Source organism: Papaver somniferum, unplaced genomic scaffold, assembly GCF_003573695.1.
Source record: "Papaver somniferum cultivar HN1 unplaced genomic scaffold, ASM357369v1 unplaced-scaffold_81, whole genome shotgun sequence".
NCBI classification, from domain to species: Eukaryota; Viridiplantae; Streptophyta; class Magnoliopsida; order Ranunculales; family Papaveraceae; genus Papaver; species Papaver somniferum.
Genome location: NW_020651082.1, coordinates 3,343,815 through 3,368,313, shown reverse-complemented (window position 1 = coordinate 3,368,313; position 24,499 = coordinate 3,343,815). Strand labels below are relative to the sequence as shown.

General features: G+C 37.7%; 3 protein-coding genes across 4 annotated transcripts; 1 reads left to right on the top strand and 2 right to left on the bottom strand.

The window, feature by feature from the left end:
* The first annotated feature begins 811 nt into the window (after window positions 1-811).
* Window positions 812-4,187, top strand: LOC113345591 (probable serine incorporator). The gene is made up of 6 exons (XM_026589364.1): window positions 812-971; window positions 2,185-2,424; window positions 2,645-2,756; window positions 2,871-3,036; window positions 3,159-3,372; window positions 3,581-4,187. The coding sequence occupies exons 1-6, from the start codon at window positions 812-814 to the stop codon at window positions 3,922-3,924; spliced, it is 1,236 nt and encodes a 411-aa protein (XP_026445149.1). The 3' UTR covers window positions 3,925-4,187.
* Window positions 4,188-8,324: 4,137 nt separating this feature from the next.
* LOC113345146 (probable serine/threonine-protein kinase PBL7) lies at window positions 8,325-10,619 on the bottom strand. Its single transcript, XM_026588973.1, has 5 exons — window positions 9,896-10,619; window positions 9,421-9,809; window positions 9,198-9,330; window positions 9,015-9,104; window positions 8,325-8,948 (listed from the first exon to the last, which is right to left on the bottom strand). Exons 1-5 carry the CDS (start codon window positions 10,487-10,489, stop codon window positions 8,793-8,795), a joined length of 1,362 nt encoding a protein of 453 aa, XP_026444758.1. The 5' UTR covers window positions 10,490-10,619; the 3' UTR covers window positions 8,325-8,792.
* Window positions 10,620-11,813: 1,194 nt separating this feature from the next.
* Window positions 11,814-17,088, bottom strand: LOC113345179 (uncharacterized protein At5g19025-like). Of its 2 annotated transcripts, XM_026588994.1 has the most exons (3): window positions 16,436-17,088; window positions 16,276-16,344; window positions 11,814-12,233 (listed from the first exon to the last, which is right to left on the bottom strand). In XM_026588994.1, the coding sequence occupies exons 1-3, from the start codon at window positions 17,019-17,021 to the stop codon at window positions 12,226-12,228; spliced, it is 663 nt and encodes a 220-aa protein (XP_026444779.1). In that variant the 5' UTR covers window positions 17,022-17,088; the 3' UTR covers window positions 11,814-12,225. The 2 variants fall into 2 exon arrangements, with proteins under 2 accessions (XP_026444779.1, XP_026444778.1); XM_026588993.1 differs by having other exon boundaries at window positions 16,276-17,088.
* Window positions 17,089-24,499: the final 7,411 nt, after the last annotated feature.

The window sequence follows — 24,499 nt, the reverse complement described above, 5'->3', positions numbered from 1 at the left end:
AATAAACCCCCTCCTATTAAAATACCCCCAATTAATATGGTCATGCTAATTCTAAAATAAAAATTGAGTTTCGGATAAGCACGGACTCCTCTTCGTTTCTCTGCTAGCTAGGGTTCTCTAAATTCCCTCTCATTTCTTTAGAGAGGCGTTGAACCTCCATTGCTGAATCAACACCATCCCTGCTGAACCATGCTCACCAACCAGGTACTATAAACAGTGTTCTTTTGTTTAACAAAGATAGATAAATCATTTTAGTTTCAAAAATTTACTCTGTTAAATAATGTTGATTTTACATTTAGGGTTTCTTCAAATTCATTTTAGAACCCCATATAAAAGACACTCTTGAAGATTAACATGCATTAGTTTGTTCACATTGGAATGTGCCACATGATACCAAAACCAATAATAGTTGAACCTGTCTGTCTGTTTATCACCTGGCTGGCCATATTTCCTTTATTTTAATCTATTTCAAATCGTGTATGGTCATCAGTTCACTTATCAGATGTCAAATTTCATTTCTAGATGTCTAAAAGAACACGTTTATCTCACCTCTATATATTTGTTAATTCTTTACTTAACAAAAACAATAATGCTGTATCATTGTTATTAGGTGGATATATGTATGGGTATCGAATTATTATCAATGCTTAGTGTCTGAACATTTGACTCCACAGCTATATTGTTATTATAAACATACAAATTGCCAGAGTCGAATGAGTCTTTGCTGATATTTTCAAATCAAATATATGTGCAAATTGCCAGACATTTTCTATTTCTCAGTTTAGGGGGTCGGGAGAGAAAGAGCAGAGATATGTCTTGTTTGTTTTCGTGTTGTGCATCTTTAACTTGCAGTGGGTTGTGTAGTTCAGTAGCATCAGGGGTAAAAGCTAGACTAGATTATTGCGGTTTATTTGGTCTTTCTCTTATTTTTTCATGGATTCTCAAACAAGCTGGTCCTTCTCTGCTAAAGTGTATGTACCCCTCTGTCTCTCCCTCAAACTCTACAGTGTTTGTGATGTTGAAATGATGGGTTATGTTCTCTTCGATGTTAGTTGAATAATGATGAATCTTTTATGATGTGACTGAATTGCTATGGATTATTCTTTATCAAAGTGTGGTACACTGTATGTTAGTGCGTATGTGGAAGAAATTGGGTTCTTGCTCGTTACCAATAAGATGATACTGTTTTTTAAATTGATTGTTCAAAAATACTTAAACGTTGTTAATTGTGTTTGAGTTATTTCGTAAATCAATTCGGCGTAGGTTATGTGAAGAAGAAGTTTTCGCCTTATGAATCTCATCAGTGATTGTTGTGTTTGACTTTTTTCTTAAATAAAATCTTTTCATCAGTTCGTGATACCATTTATGGTTGAGTTATGCTATATATGAGTTTGAAGGTTTGTGTTCAAAAATTGCTTGTTCATGATTATGCACGTAAAGACATCCTTATAATTTCACTCCCAAGGTTCAAATTAGCAATCCTACCCTCGCACACCCTAAACAAGAGTTAGCTTCCTCCTTTAACATCAGTGAGTTACACATGAAGTTGGTGATAGCATAGAGATAGAGATGCCAACTCAGATAACTGATTCTCAGTATCCCCAACAAAGAAAGACAGAAATCTCAATATTCATTTAGTTTCAAGGGTTTATTAAAATCAAGTCCGCAAAACTCTTACAATGTGGCCGATATATTACTGTCTTCAATGGCATTCCAACAGATACAATTCCTAGTTTATCTACCTCCAGTTTTGTCGGAACAGCATGGGTTAGTTTAGTCTACACACCTCTCCTGTTTCCTGGATTTTTCTTGATAGATGGTGGTTGTGTTATTTGGAAGATGAAAGGAGTCCCTCAGTTGAGCCCTACTGCAAGCTATGAGACATATGTAGGAAGTAACAATTAAAAGCATAGTCTGAGGCATTGCTAAGGGTTTCTGTTGTTGGGATATGTTGTTGCCTGTTCACATTTTTTCTTTAACCTACCATCCTTCTGTACTTATTCCTGCCATTACATATAAATAAGACAAAGAAAAAAGGATACAGGTCAGGATGTCAATCATGTTTTGACTTCACTGTAGTTCGCCCCACCTTGCCTTTTAGATTTTCGATAGAGAAATATTGCACTTAACCACTGGTAATGATTTCGGTTGGAATCTCATCTTTTTTTCCCTTGACGTGCACAGGGATATATACTTCGGATAACACACACTCAAACGAATGGCTGCAAATCAATGCAGTTTCCCGTGTCAGCTTGGGGAATTTTCTGTTTTTTGCATCTCTTGCCCTCATCATGATTGGTGTTAAGAACCAGAACGACAAAAGGCATGTGATTCACCATCGTGGAGGGACTGTGAAGATCGTGGTGTGGGCCTTGCTCTTGGTCCTCATGTTTTTCGTTCCTGATAACATTATCTCATTCTATGGTCTGTGGGTGTATTGACTTGTCTTTTGATTTATGTCAGTAAATGTTCTTTTTTGAACTTAGACTAATTTATTTTTTCTTCTTTCTAGGTTCATAGTTAACGTTCTGAATTCTTTCTTCAAATGCGTGTATAAAATCCTTTAAATTAGTTTATCGCTGCTCTATGCAAACAAATAATATGCTTGCTTCTCATTCCTGAAACTCGTACACTGAATTTGCAGGAACACTGTCAAACTTTGGATCGGGGTTGTTTCTTCTGGTTCCAGTTATTATACTACTGGATGCCACAAATACATGGAATGATGCCTGGGTTGAGAGAGGTGAACGCAAATGGTACACAAAACATTTCCATCTTGTCCTCTTCATTTTCTTTCCAGTACGCTTTGACAAGTATATTTCTCTAATTCTCTCCAGTCTTTGCTTTACATAATTGATGGGTTATTGCAGGTGCATACCGTTACTTGCTGTATTTGTGTGCTATATGACAGCATTTACAATATCAGGACTAATGTTCGCTTGGTTCAACCCCTCAGGCCATGACTGCAAACTTAATGTGTTCTTTATTGTCATGACCATCATTCTCGCATTTGGTTTTGTAATTATTACACTGCAGGTATAGAAAATTTTGACTCTTTTTTCCCCTGAAATACAGTGAAAGACATCTGATTCAGCATTGCATCAGAGATATTCTTCAATGCTCAATTATAATGCTGTGGGTTTTTGGGGTTGATACAGGCTAATGCAAGTCTTTTGCCATCTTCTGTTATTTCTGTGTACTGTTCGTATGTGCTCTACAGTGCTCTCTCAAGTGAGCCTCGAGATTATGTGTGCAATGGTCTCAACAACAGTTCAAAAGGAGTGACCACACGTAACCTAATTCTTGGTATGCTCACAACAGTTATCTCAATCTTGTACTGTGCTTGCCGGGCTGGATCCTCACTAAAGTCAGGTACCTTAAAGGTTTCATCTACAGACCCTTTCATAGTAATATGATAAGAACTTGCTACCTTTTAGGAAGATATAAACTGCCATGTAGGATGGTTAAGTTCTGTTCCCTGGCGATAAACAGTCATCAAAAATGAATTTCGTATGTGCCCTCTCAAAACTGCACCATTTTCCTTGTGTTGTTTCTGATCATGTTTGACCTTCTGGTGTAGGTGACAGAAACCCTTTTTTGAACTTTGGGCAGAGAAAGGACAGAGAACCTGATGTTGTGGCAGTTGGTTATTCCTATACAGTTTTCCACCTGATTTTCGCGTTCGCTAGCATGCATTCAAACATGCTTATTACAGGTTGGACTGGCTCATCATCATTCAACTCAGAGTTGATTAATGTTGGTTGGACATCAACTTGGGTTCAAATATGCACTCAATGGGCCACTGCTGTTCTTTATGTATGGTCTCTAGTAGCTCCGCTGTACTATCCTGATCGTGTATTCTATTCATGGTTCACAGTATCAGCTAATACTCGAGCCTTATCAGCTGATACCCGACCATATTGATGCCGACCGGTACTATTTCGGTGCACCTTTATGGAATATAGAACAATATTAACAGATTCACTCCAGAGTTTTTCTTTTATTATATTTTCTTCTTCCAACTTTTTGAAGTTCCATCTTTTTCGGTTTTCATTCTGTTGTGGGCAGTACATCCTATTGGTTTTTATCAGGAATACCAGTAGCTATACCTGTCACCTGCTATACTTGTATAAACTTGATGTTAATATAGTGTCTCTGGTTTTGAGTGTAAATATTTGAAGCTTGAATTACTGAACCTGTGTCATAAATTGGTGATTTTTGATACATTTCTAATGTAAGTCTGTGAGAGCAGTGCAGACATGTAAATCTTTGAAGAATGTGAAGTCAGGCAAAAATACAGATGCAGCAAAGTGTAAATGGGAACATTGCTTTTATCCTTGAGATAGGCAACAAAATGGACAAGTTATTTTTTTACAAAATCTCTGAGTTTGTGAAAAGGTTTTCTGACAATCAGTGTTGATGAAGCAAATTTCCATTCAATTACCATGAGATCATGCGGCCTTTCTTATCTTCTCAGGTCCATTGAGGCACTTCCCAAAAAGGCCAGTAGTTTAATCTGTATATTGTTGGTAAGTGGTGATATCTCCAGTCCACAATATGGCTAATCATTAATCCAATCTAGCTTTAAAGCTTGAGACTAGCAAATTTTGCAATTGAACTGCAGCATTGTTTGCATCTTTATGGACATAATAACAAGTTCAATAATCAAATAAACTAAAGATGCTTAAAGCATCATTTTCACTGCAGTAGGACTCCCCATGTATTGCATTCACTATATCTGTCATCTAAGCAGTCCCCCTCCAAATGAACGCTTCTCGGCCCTTTCTCTTTAGCCCATTGCACTGCTTCCAGTAAGGCTTTGGCTTCGGCTTGTTCAAGGTCTACTGCTTTAGTGAGCTGGCATCGCACCCCATTGCAAGTACCTAAAAGCTCCTATTAAGTTATAACCAAAATTTGTCAAAACTATCTCTCTACTGATTTATAGAAATATGTATGCTACATTATTTAGTAATCCCATGGCTGCAGTACCTTCCCTCTTCAAAATTTCTGTCTGAAAAGTTGAATTCTATGGAACATGAACCAATCCCATCATGCAGGTACTACTGATTGAAATAGCTTCAACAACACCTCAGGGTGTATTTGAATGAGTGTTTGGTGATGTATGATAGAGACCAAGAGAAGCTAACGGACCATGCAAAAGGTTGTGTAATGAAAGCTGAGATGCTTGCAAGTATGCAGGCACAGAGTTAGTACATTCATGGAGCAAGAGTTTTGGGTCTGGAGTTGTTTAGCCGGTGATCTCCCCAAAAAAAGTAGAATAGAGATGAATATTAAAGGACGGATGGACATACCTGCAGTCACGTTACCATGCTGTAAGTGGAGGTGATTGGTTTTGGAAGCCAAAATGAAGCAGAATCTTCGCATTTGTCTTCAATCTCCAGCACCACTTTGCGAGGAGTGAGTCGTTCCTCCGCCGCACACTCGTGAACCCCAAACCACCAGCCGACATATCTTAACGAACTTGTTTTCAGTTAAGTCAAATGTAAAACCTTGAGCTCCATCCTTCGTCACCTTATTGAAATTCCTGATTTCCTTCTCAAGGAAGCCTATGATCGATATCGGAGCTTTAACAGAGATAGGAAGTAGACTGCAATGTTTGCCAAAACGATTTAGCAAGCACCAGCCTCCCCGCTCTTAGATATGTATTTCGATTTCCTTCAAATCTCATCCTAAACCACATATTTAAGAATCTGATTTTATACACATTGACCCCATTCACCTGGACCGTTTACTTCATACCTTTGCTTGTATAAAGACCCCATTCACCAAAAGATGTCTTAAGAAGGTTTGAAATTTAAAAAGAAAAAGAAAAGATAAGAAGATAAAAGATAATGAAAACAAAAGAGACATCTTTCCAGAGCGCAGACCCCCACCGACCACAAACCATTAAGGTAAAAAAAAAAAAAATTATCTTCTAAAGCAATATTGCATTGATAAATATGAGTGACTTATGAAGAATTTCAAAAGATTGAACGGATTAAAAATCAACTACAACAAAAACTGCAAAACAGTGGAAGATATATATTGCATTAGGTTGGATACGACTAGAGCTACATAGGACCCGGTCCATTTTTCCTGTACCGGTCCGGAACCAAAAGAATCGGAGTTGAACCGAATCGGACCCGGAGTTACCGGTACATGTACCGGTTCTGAAAGTTGATACCCGGAGTAGGCCGGTACAGGTATAGATTCTGGGGGTAAACATGGAAATATGGGATCATTTAGGTATAAAATATGTACATAGTTGTACACATCTTGATTCTTAATGTGTACATAATTTTACACATGTTGAATTTCAATGTGTACATAGTTGTACATCTGTTAATCGTTACGTACCTTGTTGTAATATGGATACTGTCATCAACCCATTCTTTTATTTCATTTTACAGTAATACAGTTGAAGTAGCACATCAAGAGGTTGTTGGTTTGAAGAGGATGAGGAGCTCGTTCGTTAGGAAGAGGAGAGTTAGCAAGCTGAGAGTGAGAAAAAAGTAAATGGTGGAGCTGTTGACAAGGAAAAACATATGTAAGTGTCTCTAGCTTTGTAATTTTACTGACTAACATATGTTGATCAGATTGAAAGTGAGGGTTTCCCATCAACCTCAGGATGGCCTATTGTTTGTTGGATTGACAAGTAACATTTCGGATTTAGTACATGACATTTCAGACACACCATGTATCATTTTATCTTTAGATTCGTCCGAATACTATATACTATTTTGCAGAACAAATAGGAGCGATTAATTCGAGGTTGAGATACAACTAGAAAATCAAACGAGTAGGTCTTAATTGTTCTGGTTTATATGCATTATTATTCCTTCTGGCCTCCGCATGAAAACCATATCAGTGGTATGAGCACATTAGCTGCAATAGTTGATTTTGTCGTTGTTGTAGAAAACAGTATTATTATTAGCGAAACATGCATTAGGGCTACTATTAGTTAAACTTGCATTAGTGATGCTGATGAACATTACCATGAAGAGAATAGAAGGAAAGTACTTCAATTCATAGAAGAAATTACAACTAATGTGGATGAAGTTCAAACTCAAGTTCTCTTAGAAATTTTATGTTGCAATCCACAAGTTGATGTGTACATGGTTGTACACCTGCTGGTTGTTAATGTGTACATAGTTGTACACCTGTTTATGCATCTAATTTAGGGACTCACAAGCTCAAAATGGTAGGGCGCCCAAGCCTATCATAAGGTTTGCGGAGGTTGATGGTTCAAATCCATATGAGTTTCCATGTTATGTTTATAAAACATGGGGTATGTGTATATACTAGTGCATCTGAGTTTCCATATTGATGCACCAATGTATTATTCGTAAAAAAGTAAATTTGTGCTTCATTATGAATAAACTGTTTCATACATGTTTTGCAGGGGTGTCATATTGGTGGACCAGTGTAATTCCAATGATAAAATATGTCTGGATATGAATGACCAATTCCATACATGTTTTGTAGATGTATACAACGTGGTGCACATGTGAAAAAATGACTGCAAAATTCGTGCATGTATATTGTTTTTGTACACGTCGAATAATGAAGCCAAAATTAAATTTTTTTAAAAACTGGAAATTATATATTCATACGGGTACTCTTTTTGTAGCTATCGGAAAGAGCTTTCCGAATATATAAAGTTTGTGAGTTTTGGACGAGGGGTTTAAAAGATAAATCGTTTTTATATTATTTAAAATTGTTGACATCATTATGAGTCACTGTGGACTAAACTTCAAATATTTGGACTAAATTGTAAATAATAAGGATTATTTGTGTATTTTCCCATATTCTGCACTAATTTGTACCTGGTTGACTTGGGCTAGACTAAATCGTACTTTTGGATTGGTTTTTGGACTAAACCTTATTTTCCCTAGTAACGCGGCTTGCTGGCATGGCAAATGGCCCCATAGTAACCGGCCTAATATATGTTTTTGACAAAATTAGTACATGACATGCCTGATAAGATTTTACACGTTTCTGGGGAGCTGCAGCACCACTCAGCCACCAGCCACTTCCGTCACTGGTTGTATGGTGTCCGTGTAATATGTCCTTGAAATATGTCTGTCCTTATTTTTTACAATGAGAAACATATACAAATACATGAATCATTGCAGATGAAATTCCATTCTGACTGCAGAAGGAATGACCACAGGTTTCTACAGTTAGTACATCCATTTTGTTCTTTGTTACTGCTTAGAAACAAAATAACAAGGACAATCATTTAAAGGCATCTTGTTCTTGTCAGTTTGCTCAATTTGCTTTGCCAGAGAAGATAAAGGAAATATTCTTTTTTCATTTAAAGGATCCCATATGGTGGTTTCCTTGCCAGCCAAATCTAGTTTGATGCCATAACTTATGAGCCCCAGACCAGAGGGAGGGATTCCTAAGTGTGGGTATCATCCCTATCCGTGCAAAACCACTGAAACAATGGTTGCATTTCCCTGGATTTTTTGCTTGGATGAAAATGACCACCATGGTGCTTGCTCCAACTCCTGTGAGTTTGATGTTGCGGTTAGATATAACGATTAGAATGAGAACGTGTAGAAAATATGAACTCAATGAAACGTAACTTGATTCGAAACCGTTTTTTCGACTTTATTATATTACATCGAAAGAAGCTCATAATGCAGTATATTACAAGGGAAATAATCTACTGTTGTGATTCAGTAGCAGTTCTTGCTTTTGTCATCTCAAAACCACTTTCTGACTCCTAAATGCTCAAGTGTTTTACTGTTCCAGTGCTATACTGCTGCCTTGCGCATTTTATTGTTTTAAGAACTCGGACTAACGGTTCGGCTATGAAATCTATTGGAGGGGAAAGATGTGGAGTGATTCTTTACTAGTGGGATGAGAGACTGCACAACGTCTGTCATAAGAGGCCGGTAATCTGCTTCTTGTTGCACGCATACGGCCGCAATGGCAGCTATCTGTGAAACCAATTCAGATTAGCAAAAAAAACAATGACTTGCAGAGCTGAATTTCACTACCATTACCTGAATAAGCTCCTTCTTTGAAAATTGTCCTTGTAGAGCTGGATCTACCATTTCGACAACCTTTTCTCTGTTTGTTAGCCTCGGAAGCGCCTGACATATCAAAGGATAAAACCCATTTAGTGTTTCTCCTGGAATATTTACAAGAATTTGTGAAACCATGATAATGGTGGCTTCAATACTAACCCATGAAACGAGGATGTGTTCTCCAGGAGGGGAGTCGGTATCAATGGGTTTGCGGCCTGTTATTAGCTCCAGAAGAACGACTCCGTAACTGTAAACGTCTGATTTCCTACTCAGCTGTCCTGTTGATGTATACCTACATTAACAGTCCAAAACAAGATTGCATTAGACAAATGTGAAGCTGCATTTCTTATGAGAAAATGCGTGGTCAGTTTGAAGAACTTACTCAGGTGCCAAGTACCCTGTATTCGTCCCTGACACTTGCATCAGTATTTCACCATTAATTTTACCAGAAACAGTCTTGGCCAAGCCCAAATCTGACACTTTAGCTCTGAAATTATGATCTAATGCAATGTTGCTGCATTTGAAATCACGGTGGATAATTGATGGAACTGCATACTCGTGGAGAAACTCTAGAGCTCTAGCGCAATCCAAGGCAATTCTTAACCGAGTTCCCCAGTTTAAAGGTTGGTGTAGCTTGTTTGAAGAATGGAGGTGTTCTTGGAGGCTTCCGTTCGATATGAACTCGAAAACAAGAACCCTGTGGTTCTGGTCAGCACAGTAGCCTAACAACTCAACAATGTACGTAGAATGTAACTTGCTGAATAGATCTACCTGCATACATCATCAATTTCATACACCGGATGCAAGCAAGATCAAAATGACACAAAAGCAGAAGATTAAACTGAAATGCAGCTTACCTGAAATCTGAATTCGCGGTCACCGCCTTGTTTCCCCTCTACGTTTAGCTTCTTAACCGCGACAACAGAACCATCACTCAGAATTCCTTTATAAACAACTCCAAATCTACCATTTCCAATAATATTCTCTTCACAGAATGAATTTGTTGCCAATTCAATCTCCCTGTATGTGAATACTTGAACTCCTGCAAGTCTAGTACTCGATGGTATCTTACTCAAAGCACCTCCATAAAAGCATTTGTTCTTCACATCTGGGCTAGCACCAAAAAGTATCGAAGTACTATCAGTACTGATCTTCCGAAGTCTTTCCTCCGTGTTCTTGTTCTCGTTGATTCGATCTTCGCTGTTCTCCGTAGATTTCACTTTCCGAAGTAAAAATATAACTAGCACAACCGCGAAAAGCAGGAAAATTGAGATAAGTGAAAGGATGATGATAAAATTCAAAGCATGTAACCCATGGCTGTTGTTTACTTGTTGCGGTGGTGAACGTAAATATTGGTGGTGGACATGGTGGGGAATCTGGTGGTGGTGGTACCGGTGATGATGAGAATGAGCTTCATCTGACTTATTGCGATTTAAACCCGGAGTTTTCATTGATGTAATGGAAAAATGGAATTAGCTATGAATTTGCACTCCACCTCTATCTAGCTAAGCTAAGAGGAGGTGGACAGACTACTACAACCTGCATGGTCACAACCACAAGGCTCTACATCTAAGCAGTGGATTTGTCTCTTCTTTTGTATTACATGGAAGGACTTGTCTTTATCTTATAGCAACACTCATTTATCATCATCAATTTATCATTTACTCACGTACTTACAAAATTACACTGACCGTTCAGAAATTCAAAATTTAACTTTGTAAACTCCCCGGGCTAACTGCTTTTCAAAATGTTGTTGCAGGTAAATCTTACGTGCATATCTGAATGAATGTTTAAGATCTCATTCTCAGGAAGAGCTGGTCAGACACTTGGTGGTTGTACCTGGACATCTCAATTAGAATATTGGCAGTTTGTTGACCCAAGTTACTTATGGGTTAACTAGTAACAACATTGAACTCTTAGAAAATCCACCTAGTATATCACCATGGAATGATAAAAAAAAAAGAGACAAAAGACAGAGACAGGAAAGTTTGAATGTGTGGATAAAAGAAGGTATATACAGATGGGGTTAGAAGGTGACGGTTAGTCATCCATCATACTATACATATACTTTTGCCGCAACAGCTCATATGGCCACCACTTAACGTGGGTGCCAAACCTCAAATGGCATTTTTTTTTCACCAAATGGTAAATTATTTGTGTAAATAGCAGATTACAGTATCATTTTTCTGGGGGTAAGATGATGTGTGTTTTTTTTAATCTTTCGCTTTCATGATCTCCTTATCTCCCATTCTCCACCACCCACCAACTGACCTTGTTCATAAATCTCATCACCGTTACTACTCTGAGACAGACTTCTACATCATTCTCCCTATCCAAAATTCTTTCTTTTTTTCCTTTTTTTTTTCCTCTATCCAAATTCCTTCCGACATTCTTCCAAACAAGAACCAATTGTTCTCACGTGATGCACGTGCACTGTACTATCTAGAAGAGTGAAGAGGGAGGGGGACCATTATCACTCAGCTCAGCCACCCCTAAGTCTGATCAAGTCCGTGACAGTCTTATTAGACTCTAGAGCTCCTCTCTTGTGAGCAAGTGGTTAGAACGTTTTGCCCTAACAGACAGGGCAAACAACAAAACAAAGACTTTCTGCTTTCACTGAAGAGTTGCTCATTAAATTTATGCATCAAACTAAACACAAAGTAGGGTCTGCAGAAGTAAATACTCAGCAAACCCGAATCACGGGGTAAAAGTAACCGAAATTCCATTTTCATCTGGTACTAGATATAACTGTTCAGTAGAGGAGCACATGATAAGTGAGCAGAGAGTAAAACAAGTAAGATAAATTACTAGGTATTGATTCCAGTCTATCCTTCCTTTTTCAGCAAAATCTATAACAATAACCAGAAAAAAACCAATCGCAATATAAAGGATACACTGGATAAGTAAAGTTTGTTTAAACACCACATAATGGGTAAGACAGCCGTCGTCAGGCTTTGTAAATAAAGTTCAAGAAAGATTTGTTCTCAGGCACTACAGTACAGCAGTTTAACTCTTCAAGAAACAAGAAAATTCCGAGGACTCCAAAAATCCCGAACGCGGCCTCAACAACAATATCAAAAAACTAAGAGCACGGAGATACTAATATGACCTGAACGACTGACTGAAAATCCCCACATAAAACAAAACTAGTGATGATCTCCCCCTCCTCCGTCGAGCACCAGATTGCTCAGAGCCCTGAAAAATACAACATACAGCACAATCGCTTTAGATTGGACAGCTTACTTCGGAAGAGCAGTATTAGTAACATATATCTTAATATTATTATTTTTATTTAGCACTTACAATGATCCAGAATTTATTTAATACACAAAATAGTTTCATTTCCAATCTTTCCTATAGAGGGATGATATTCCAGATTCGTAAGTAATTATTTAATGAGTATGGAACTCGGATAGACCTCACAAATATCAGTATGAGAAATCTTCTGCATATATCAGGTTTCTTAAAAGTGTTGTCGGTGACTTTTTACAGTGTGTGTTTTGCCACTGAGAGAACTGCATATATTTAAACTTCCTACGTCTGCACTTGGCTGATTTTCACAAATACCAACCCTAATGAAATGTGAAAACTGCTTGTGACAACTGACAAGTGAACTATCAGTACAAGAGAATTTCAACCCTGAGTGAGATATTTAATTAAGACAAAACCACAACTAGAACAATAGCAAGTGTATACATGTGATGTTTCACTTAAAATCTCTTTCCCCTAGACAGCTGAGTCTTGATATCACGTCTTTCAAGACTGAGCATGGAGAAAAAGATAAGCACCTCAGAAATCGGATACTAGCATTCCTACAAGTAAATCCACCAACTAAAACTGCCTCCCCAATCAATGCTCAAAAGAGGAATGTACAGTATGACTAGTTGTACCACTATATTTGTAACTAATATGGGTTGGAAATACCAAAAGTCCTCATCCCTCTAAGGCATGTCAGTTACACAGACTTCACCCAGTTGCATCTGAGTTTGCTACATACCCCCCAAAACTTGCCCCCAAATTCTTCCCCCATGATGTGGCATCACCTCCCTTCCCCCTTGAGCAAACAAGGGGGTCCATTATCATTGAGTTGGACCACTGACGTGATGACACGTCGTGGGGGAAAGATTTGGGAGCAAGATTTTCGAGGTATAAAGCACTTTCGACTGAATCCGGATGGGGAAGAAAAATAGGAAAACTAATTCGTTCACCAGTACAGGGAATATTAACCTGGATAAAGTTCTATACAATTTATCCACATCCCCACTGCCGTTTTCACTAAAAAAACACAAGAAAAGCCAAGGTCCCTAAAGCAAAGTTTCCCACAATCATCAATGACCGAACTAGAGAGGTTCACATGAGAAAACTCATTAAAATAGCAAAAGCAAATGGTCAACCAACTTTTTCAATGTCTTGCACTAAGTCAACAACCAATAGAACAAGAAAACTAAGTCATTTAACTCGTATTCTTACCCTAATTCCTCACCAATCTAATTTCTGCAGACACTGAAAAACTATTCACTTCTTTCAGAATTCTAAAAAGTAGTCCGTTTTCATCCATGACCAACTAAGGACACCTTACCATAAAGCCGGAGGAATTTTTGGCTCATTTGCGCCACCAAAAATAAGCATGACAACAAATGGGCTACTACTACAAGTTCCATGTTGTTTATAAGCTATGTCTAATAGATAAACTGCAATAGCAAGATTGCTTAAACGAAATCCTGCTCAACACAAATATAACCCAATCAAAGAGCCAGACCACAATCCTACTCATCCATTCTCAACCAACCATTCAGTCTCAAAAGAGCTTACCTCATCAAACCAATAAATAGAACACATCAGATTTTAACTATCACAGTTCAAAGGAACACTTGGTCAAACATCACATAAATAATCCAATCAAAGAGCTAGACTGCACTCCTACCCAGCCATTTTCTCCTAATCTCAACAATTCAGTCAGTCTCAAAAGAGTTTACCTCATCAAACCAATAAACAGAAGTAATCAGATTTTGACAACAACAGTTCAAACCTCAAAGGAATACTTAGTCCAACATTGAGCTTTAATCACATTCATGAATTATGAAATTCTTCGATGACTCAAAGGACTCAGATACTCTATTTGGAACTGTATGGAGCAGTGCATCTAACACAAATGCATAAAGATTTTGTTGGTTATTTAAGTGAATTTGAGTGATAGAATAGGACTGATTTTAGTGTGCAAAAAAGTTGAAAGCCCGTCTTATACTCACTTGATATATTTCTTTTCCTTGCGAACTGATTGCTCATTACACACTAGACTTTTCTGCTAATACAAAGAGACATGTGGAATACTCTGCTCCACAAGTAGTCTTATACTTCTCTAACACTACTACTACTACTAAAAAGTAAACATTACATTATTCAACATTCTTCACATGTCTCCTTGTAGTAGGTCAAATATGGTCCTAGCATAAGTAGAAAAGTATGCCATCTATTTGGTAATCAGTTTGCAATTAAAGAAAATACATCAAGTGAGTTGAAAACAAGCTTCCCAATTTTTTATCACTAAAATCAATCCTAATCTATCACTCAAATAACCAACAGATATGGAATGCACCATCTCAAAACATAGACACAACCAAGACTATCATATTTCCCCTATAATCAAAAACTCACAATACAAGAACTACGAAAAGATGACAGAACTTTTCTTGCCTTTTTCAAACAAAAAAATGACAGATTGCGCCATTGATGTTTGCACAAGTACAGAAAAACCTAAAAATAATAATAAAGGGTAATAAATAATGATCCAAGTTCACCAGGAAAATAGTATTAGATGTCTGGCAGCATTTTGGATCTAAGTGTGGACAATCAGATCCTAAACTAAGATTCTTTTATCTTTTAAAAGGCAACTAATACCGGAGCATCCACATTAACGGACACAAATGCCAAATTTTAAATTTAGCATTAATTTGGCCAGCAGCAGAGAAGGCTAATTGCCAAATATGGTCTGGCACAATAGTATACCACACTTCAAGCCAGGCTCATTTTTAAACTGATCCTAGCATGGAGCGTAGTTTAAAACTGAGCATGGCTAACACAGCGTAGTTTTAAGTTGTACCTGACTTGGGTAGGGCTTTAATCCCTACCTACATGTATTAAAGAGTAACTTTTTCTATTTTTCATTAGAAAACATTTTTATAATCATTGTTTTATACAGGACAGGGTCATGAAATGCGCTTCACTGAAGCTCATTTTCTATAGCCGCCTGGCAACAAGTTTAATGATAACAAGTGTGGGATTTTCCAAATTGCTACTGCTAACGGCAGAGCTGGTTTGCCTTGTTTCGCACTTTCAGCTTCCACCATTGTGGATGCTCTCATAAGATGCAACGATATATCATACCTTTGGGCTTCTTGTATCAAGACCCTTCACAAAAAAACAGTGAAACTAATAACAATTTGAAGTTAATCTCACAACTGCATTTACTTTGTCTTACCTAGTTTTCATTTTCATCAATAAATTTAGATTTCTCTAACAAAAAAGGAAATAAATTGAGATGCAGAGCAAAGGTAAAAGCCCCAGAACCCTTTCTGAAGTTATACAGCATGCTATTAGTTCAATGAATAGCGCCTCTGCAAAAGAGTACTTTTGTGCTGGCGAGACTTGAAGTTCTAAATCCTAGATCCAGCTCCTAGACATGTGAGGTTACAGGCTTCTACCCATTAGTTTCACACCATTTCTTCTGTGGCCGTTATTATAGTTGGGACTTGAGATTCTTCAGACTCAGTTGTGGTTTTCACACACACATAAAAGACATTCGAAGTTTTAGATCACCAAATTAAACCTCAAGAAATCCTTCAGACATCAATGTTCCAATAAACACGGAACTGCTGATGCCTTCAACACCACACAACTAAATGTAAGATGTTGAAACTATGCAACACACCACATGAACTCTAATAGCACCACAAAAATACATCAAGTGTGTTGACATTTTTAGTACAATGCAAACAACCCAAACAATAAACCAGTACAGACATACAATGAACAACCCCATATTTCAATGCTAGCATCCCCATTGCAGTCCCTAGTTACTTTCATCATAACATTTCCCATAACCAAACAAGTAAGCTTATATGTCCCCCATTAAAGTTAAGAGCTATGTAACCATTTCAGCAAACATGCATCAAAGTCAAACCCATTTGGAAGCAAAACACAGAATCTGAATTGAAATTAGAGGCAAAAGAGAACTTACTTCTTGTGGCGGCGACCACGTTTAGGTCCCCAAGCTTCAAGTTTAGCAATAGGACAACCACATCTTGTCCTAAAAAGCAAAACAGCACGACCATTAGGAGGAGCCATTCTTCTAAGTTCAGATCTCAAACACTCATAATCAGGATTGACCTGGTTTCCACCTTTCCAAGGAAGATTATCAAATTCCAAACAATTAGCCCCGGTAGTACTCAACGATTTCTTCAACGAATCTTCGGTTTGTAATTGTATATCAAATTCCATAGCCTTTTTCAAACCTTTGCAATTAGGGTTATCACATTTCCTCGATTTAAATGAATTACAACAGATCTCAACAAGAACCACCGACACAGCGAAGAAGATCAAAAACCCTAATAAATACGGGAATGGCGATTGCTTGAACGAATCAATTTGTGATGAGATAGGTATGATTTTTGAGAGTGATGTTAAAATGTATGAAAAGTATGATGTAATTAAGAATGTGCATGAGAATAATACTAAGATTAAGATTAATATATCTAATGTTGCTGAGGGTGAGTGTTTGCACAGTAATGTGGAGGAATTCGGGTTATTAGGGTTTGTGTTTGTTGATGTTTTCTTATTAGGTTTTTGATGGTGGTGGTTGTGATTGTGGTGGTGGTGATTATGAGAGGAGGAGGAAGAAGGAAGTGAAGGAGAGGGCATGGTGGTGGTGGTGGTGGTGGTGGTGGTGGTAATGGAGGAGGAGAGAGAAAATAAATGGTTTACCATTTTTATTACCCTCTTCTCCCTCTCTTTTGTTGACGTCTCTTTTTTTTCCTCCCAGGAGAGAGAAACTTTATTTTCTTTGTTTTTTACAAATAGAAAATGACAAAGTGGTGGATGGGTGGCGGCTAGGCTACATTCGCACACGCCCTTTAAGTTGCCCGTGGAGTCAGATGGCCAGGAGCCTGACTGCCCGGTCCTTGATTGAGGTTAGTGCATCGAGTCTCTGCCGGTCAACGAAGCTACTAGACAAGGGACTAAGGGCAACCGGCCAGATATGGGAAATGAGGTGGCGATTCCTGGGACCATAGGCCAGCAGGGGTGTTTTTGTTGTGAAGTATGGGCGGGAGTTATATTGTGTTTTTCTTCTTCTTTTCTCTCAGTTTCGCATCTGACCGGTATTTTCTACCTTTAACTGTGTCCAGTTTTTAGTATTTTCGAGTCTCTACTTTCACTCGACAATTTTCTTTTGCCCTAGAAGCCTGAATACCATGTGTTCACGTGACATCTTTAACTCTTTTTTTTATTAACGTCAATGGATTGAGTGTCTATTTTCACTCAGCAGTTTTCTACTGCCCCATAAGGCAGGATTTTGAATCTATTTTTGTGAACAATATGTATTCAGGTGACATCTTTACACAATTTTTGTGATGTCCTCTTAAATTTCCCGTAAAATGTATTTTTTCATGAAATTCTTTAAACTTATAAGATCAAGAAATAAGTTTGTGAGTCCAATTTTGTGCACATTCTGTGTTCACACGACATGTTTAATCTGTTACTTAATTTTGGTGATTATATACTGAGAGGAAAGCTTTTAGACACGCATGGTGGAGTCAGTCGGTAACTAGTTAACATGATATATGAAAATGTCACAGTTGGTTTGCATCATTGCTTGTCAGTGCAATTTTATTCCTTCTCATTGTTTTCAAAATACCTATTTTGGTAGTAAATTAAAGCTTTTCTTTACTAATTCTCATTCTTCTACAATGAGAATTATGTCGTGGAATTGTCAGGGATTCGACAACCCGTCTACCAGAAATTCACTTTGGATATTGATCAAAGGTCAAAACCCTGAAATGATATTCCTGTGTGAAACTAAGAATATGACTACTAAGATGAATCAATATCATAGTAGATTCAATTACCCTAATTCTTAGGTCTTTCCTTCCGTTGGTAGAGCTGGAGGTATTTCTTTAATCTGAAAAACTGGTTTTGAATGTGAAATTGTGCATAACACTCATAAGATGATAAGTGTCATAATCTCTGATAATCCTAGCAAACCAAAAATCCTATTCATTTGTATCATGAAGAAAAGATGGCGCAATGAAGATATATAAGTGAAATTGGTGATCGATCCAACCTCCCTTGGGTTATCATAGGTGACCTCGATGTCACTATGCATGCCCAAGAAAGATCTTCTTTAGCTACCCCAATTACGGTTGAATACCCTGAAATTAAAACTATTCTAGATAAGGCAGATCTTTCAGACTTAGACTATACTGGTAATAGATTTACTTGCAATAACAGACAGTCTGGAGATAATAACATTTATGTTAAACTAGATAAGGCACTGGCTAATGGTCACTGGCTATACCATTATGGGTTTACTCCTGTAACCCACATTGATACTATTGGCAGTGATCATATACCAATCATCTTGGAGACAAATTATGTGTCCTACCAAGATAGTAAGCCCTCTATATATTTTAAATGTTGGAGTAGTGATCCCTCTGTAAGAGATGTCATTAAAAATGCTTATTCTAAGGATATTAGAGGCCCCTCTTCTTTTCAGTTTACTAATAGGCTGAGAAATGTTAAACGTCAGTTAAAATTATGGAACCTTCACCACTTTGGTAATGTTGATAACAAAGTAAAAACTCTGAACAATTGACTCAATGATCTTAATAATCTTCCACATTCCTCAAGTAATTTAGAATTGATTAAACAAATAGAGTTTGATCTAGAACACTGGCAAAAAGTTCAAAAGACTTCTATGCTCAGAAATCTAGACAAGAGTTTTTCAAATCATTTGATAGGAATATTGGGTTCTATCACATTTATGCCAATAAGATAAAGCATTTTAATCATATAAGTGCTCTCAAATTGGATAATGGGCAGTGGGTTAATGATAGAGCTGATCTTGAAACTATGTTTGTGAACCATTTCAGTTCTATTGGGACCTCTTCAAATCCTTATAGACATACTGAAATTCTCAATTGTATTGATCCATGCATCTCTAGTACTTATAATTTAAACTTACTTAGACCTGTTACTAAGCAGGGAATTATTGATACTATCAACTAAATGACTCCCTGGACTGCTCCAGTGCCCGATGGTTTTCCTCCTGGGTTCTACGAAGAGAATATTGATCTTCTGATTGATGATGTCTGGAAAACAGTTAACAACTTCTTTGATTCCAGCATCTCCTTAAGGAGATGAATCATACTTTTCTGTCTTTAATTCCCAAAGTCAACAATCCTTCTACACCTCCAGAGTTTAGACCTATTTCATTGTGTATTTCTGATTACAAAATAATTTCAAAGATTATTGTAAATAGAATGAAGCCCCTTTTGAGCAAAATGGTAAGTCCTTTTCAGGAAGCTTACGTCCCAGGAAGACACGTTCAGGATAATGTCATTTGTTAGAGCATTGCTCGGTTGAACCCACCAAGCGTTGGTATGTCAAGTTTGGTTGTCATATTTTAGTGAATCAAAACTCATTTAAAGAGTCGCTTGATTATTTATTAGAGTCAACTTCGTATAGGGTAGCTTGAAAGTATTAGGATTTGAGACTTACAAGTATTACATGAAGACTTGAAGATTGTGAAGAAGTATGGATCTACGACAACAATCATCCTTCCTCTTGAGGTTAGTAATATTTGACTTGAATTGTTTCATTCCTTAACGAGGTCTTTCAAGTCGTGCATATTGAAAACGAAACTGCAAAGTTGTGTATGAAACTCTAGATAGACATAATATTAAGGAATACAATACGAGGTTTATTGCTTAACCATTAAACTTGTTATAAGACATCGACATAATCGTTTGAATACTATTGTGATTATGTATGTGTGTGAGTGAAGATTTCATCCTAGGAAACAATATTTTTACATTCATTTAAAGGAAGTAAGTTCACAAACTCGTTTGTGGATCGAAAGGGAAATCGCTAGGCTTATTGGTATTGTTATTCATTGCAAATCTATTTTGAACTACCAATATGTGTAATGTGTAGAACCGGTCATAAACTTGTTTAATTAGTAAAACCGGTCTTAAGTAATCATCCAAGATGGTATGATCGATGCCTTGTAAATAACAACTTTTATTAGTGAAAGGGGAACCGATCCTAGTGAGAGGTGTAGGTAAATTTGCAAGAGGGGAATCGATCCTTGTAAGAGATGCCACAAGTTATTAGTGCGGGGGGAACCAATCCTACGAACATGTGCAACAAGTTCTTAGAAGATAAGGGAACCGATCCTACGCACATGTGCACCAAATTACAGGTAGTTACCATAAGAATGTGGGGAACCGATCCTAGTACATAGTCAACCGAGTTTTGGTAACTAGTGTAACTATGCACAGTACTCACATGGAGGTAGAACCGAAGCTTGTTTTGGTGAAACCGTGATACCCATGATTGGTGATTTGATAGGATAATCAATCACATAGTTCTTGGAAGTCGGATGCAAATCATTTCCAAGATTGTAAATATGAAAAAGGACTAGCAAAAGAAAGGATGTCGTCATTCTTTGAACACGAATTGTAACTCTTATCATTAATTTTTCAAAGATATTCCTTGATAGCTAAGGAGAATCCCAGGATCCAAATAAATTGAGAATCTTTTTAATTAAGGTTTCTTGGTTTTTATATGGTATTTAATTTCCAACAATTAATACATATCTTTAGAAAATAATAATTAGTAATGTGCATTTACTGATTATACATTTTTCTATTGAATTTCGGTCAATATTTGGACAAAGCATTTCCACGAATTATGAAAACCGATTCTGTGTTTATTGCATATCTTTGAGAACATTCGGTTTTGGAAATTCCTTGGTGTCCAAACTTCCTTATTTATAAGTATTGAAGTTTGCAATTCTAGCAAAGTAATCCTCAAAGCCAACAAAACTACCTCAGTTGTGTTGTTACTAGTGGAGCCTAGTACCCAAAAAAAAAAAGATTGCACTTCTGTCACTATTAGTTCTCATTTGCATTAGCGTATTTTTCAAACATCCTTCCGTCTTAACCTCATTATTCCTTTATAGAGACAATCAACACAGAATAAAACTGCCAGACAAAGACGATTATTTTGGCTGAATATTGACTGGTCGCATCATATCAGGAGTCCATGTCGGAAATAGAGTACATGGGCTTCGTATCACAGACCCCGGATATGAGAAATTTGTGGAAGGAAAGGTTTGTAATTGTTAGCATTGCTAGTAATTTCCGCATCTTTTGGTATAGTTTCCGGTGCTTGTGATTTGTGAGTTCATTGGTGGAGAATCCTTTTAATTTGGAATTGTCGGACGTTTGCAACTTTCACGAACTAACTAGATTTTGTGCCCGTGCGCATCCTTTTTTTAACCATATAGTATGGGGTGTGACGTGGCTTCGCCTCGTCCCGTCGTTTATTTTTGATTTTGTATTAAATTTGTGCTTGGGTGTGGCTCGGCTAGGGCTGCACAACGGGTAGGGTGGGTAGGATATGGCCTATACCCGCCACACTACCCGTTTATTGACGGTTAAGAAAATCTTTACCCGCCATCCTACCCGCCAAATAATGGATAGGGTAGGATACGGTTAAAAAACTGGCGGGTAGGGTAGGGTTGGCGGATAGGAGTAGGGTATGTGCACTCCTAGGTAGGGTGGGTAGGATATGGCCTATACCCGCCACCCTACCCGTTTACTGGCGGTTAAGAAAATCTTTACCCGCCACCCTACCCGCCAAATAGTGGATAGGATAGGATAGGATACGGTTAAAAAACTGGCGGGTAGGGTATGGTTGGCGGGTATGGATAGGGTATGTGCACCCCTAGGCTCGGCTTCGCCTCGCCCCGTCGTGTTGCATTTTTGACTGGGTATGGCTTGGCTTCGCCTTAGGATTTTTGATTTGGCGTGGCTCGGTTGGCCTCGCCCCGTCGTGCATTTATAATTTGGTGTCACGGGGGTTCACCTTGCCCCGTCGTGTTGCATTTTTGATTGGGTATAACTCGGCTTTACCTCGCCCAGTCGTGCATTTTTTTATTTGGTGTTGAATTTTTGATTTGATGTGGCTCGGCTTCGCCTCGTCCTGTCGTGATATATTTTTTATTTGGTGCGACGTGGCTTCGCCTCGTCCTGTCGTGCATTTTGGATTTGGTGTCGCGGGACTTCACTCTGCCATGTTGCGATGCATTTTTGATTTGGTGACAAATGGAACAACCCTCCCGGAGGAAGGGTGCAAATTTCCAAGCCAGGTTCTTAGCAACAATACCGTTCAAATATTATTAGTCGTAGTGCCCAATAGTCATTCATGGGCAAATTAAATGGGACATCGTATAAGTTACCCAAGGGATCCATGTTTCAAGTTGACACTCTTTTAGTGCAAAGATGTTTTCACCAATAATTTTCAAACCAAATCAATAAATTCACAACATGAATGAGAATGATGTGGGCTTACAGAACATCTAATTACAGTCTTTAGCTAATCCGATTGTTAATAATCTTTAGCAGGGATGCAAACAATGACATTTAATAATCCGACAGAATAGTAATTCTGGAGCAAAATAAACAGGACACTGTGTAGGCTGCTTACATTTTTGAGAGCCTAGCTAATCCGATACATAATAATTTGTGAGCTACTTAGATTTCTTCAACCTTGTGCTCACCAGCATAAACTTGAAAATGTGAGCCACAAAACATCCATAAATATATAAGATGGTTATTATGGTGAACATGAATTAAAAAAACACAAAACCAACTGTCGAATAAAGATGATGAATGTATTGAGATAACTGAAGAATTTTGATAGGTTTGTGATTTTGTTGCTTATTAGGTTAAATCTCTGCCACAAGAGGAGGAAGAAGTGTGGTGAAAAGAAACGGAACTAGACAAATCTCAACAGGCATGAGTACTTTAGAACTGGAGTAGAAGGTTAAGTTTAAGTAATGTCTTTCTACAATCTCAAAACCGAATGTGTTTTTATTTATTTTTACAGATTCATATGTGGTTAATCATAGCAGTTGCAAGAAGAATAAGTTTCATATAAAAACTTAATTTTGATTCTCTTATTATTTGATTCCACTACTCTTCAGTTCTCTTTTCTCTTTTGGTTCTCCTTATGTCTTTAACCGAACAAAAGTTATTGAAATGTGAGGGTTATTAGTGTGTTTGAAATCTGTGCGTATTTGCATTATCGTTTCATCTAATTAACTCAACCAGTTTTAGGCTTAATGTGAAGGTCTTATTGCAGATTACCAAGATGTAGGTGGTGATGAATGACGCAACTGGATGTCATGGTACCATTAACATGGATACGATCTTGGTGAGGATGGGCAGACATGTTTTAAGAGGCCGGACCGAATACCATATTGTATAATTGTCACCATCTTGGGATTCAATATTCTCCTGTAACTGAGCAGTTTTCATTTCACATCGATGAGCTAATCATATTACATATTTCATGTGAGCAATGTTATCAAAAAGGAAATCTCTACTGGTTAACTTTGTTATTATAAATTGTATTCTTTGTATACTAGCATCCTCACACTAAACTGCTTGCTCATTTTTTTGTTGTATCTTATAGGTTCTCAATAAGATTTGGAAGGGGGAATGCACCAGCCTAAGAAAGTTTTGGTTTCTTATACTGCAGTCAAATGGGCTTCACTTTTGAGTTGGTGATTGTAATGGGCAGTAACATGGACGGGTTAGAGAGATACTTACCTGAGCAAGAGGATGAACACATTGAATTTGGTTGATCATGAATTGCCCAAAGTCTTTTTAGAAGTAGAGCTTTATTCATTGTTTCACTTGTTCTAATACCCAGACCTCCAGCTGACTTGTTATTGCAAACTGTCTTCCAATTGATGGGATGTAGCTTCCTTGTGTTAACTGAGTGTCCCAAAAAAAATATTCTTTTTATTCGATCTATCTTTTTGTGAATGTGTTGACGCAGCGTAGCGGTTTGCATGACATGATTAGCAGTAGGTGCGAGAGCAGTATTGATTAGTAGTAATCTTCCTACTTGGTTCAACAAAATTATTTTCCATCCTTGTAACTTGCTAGTGATTCTCTGTACCAGAGGATTATATCTATCTTTCGATAGCCTCCCATGAGGGATAGGGGCACCCAAGTAGGTAGAGGATATTGAAGTGGTTGTGAAGTGAAAAATGTTTTGCAGGGTGTAAATTTGCTGGGATGGAAGGTGTGGGTGGTGAATGGTACAAGATTTTGAAGCACTAATTTGTTGTCCTGCAGCTGTGCTGTATTTGTTTAGGATGTGTATGAGGT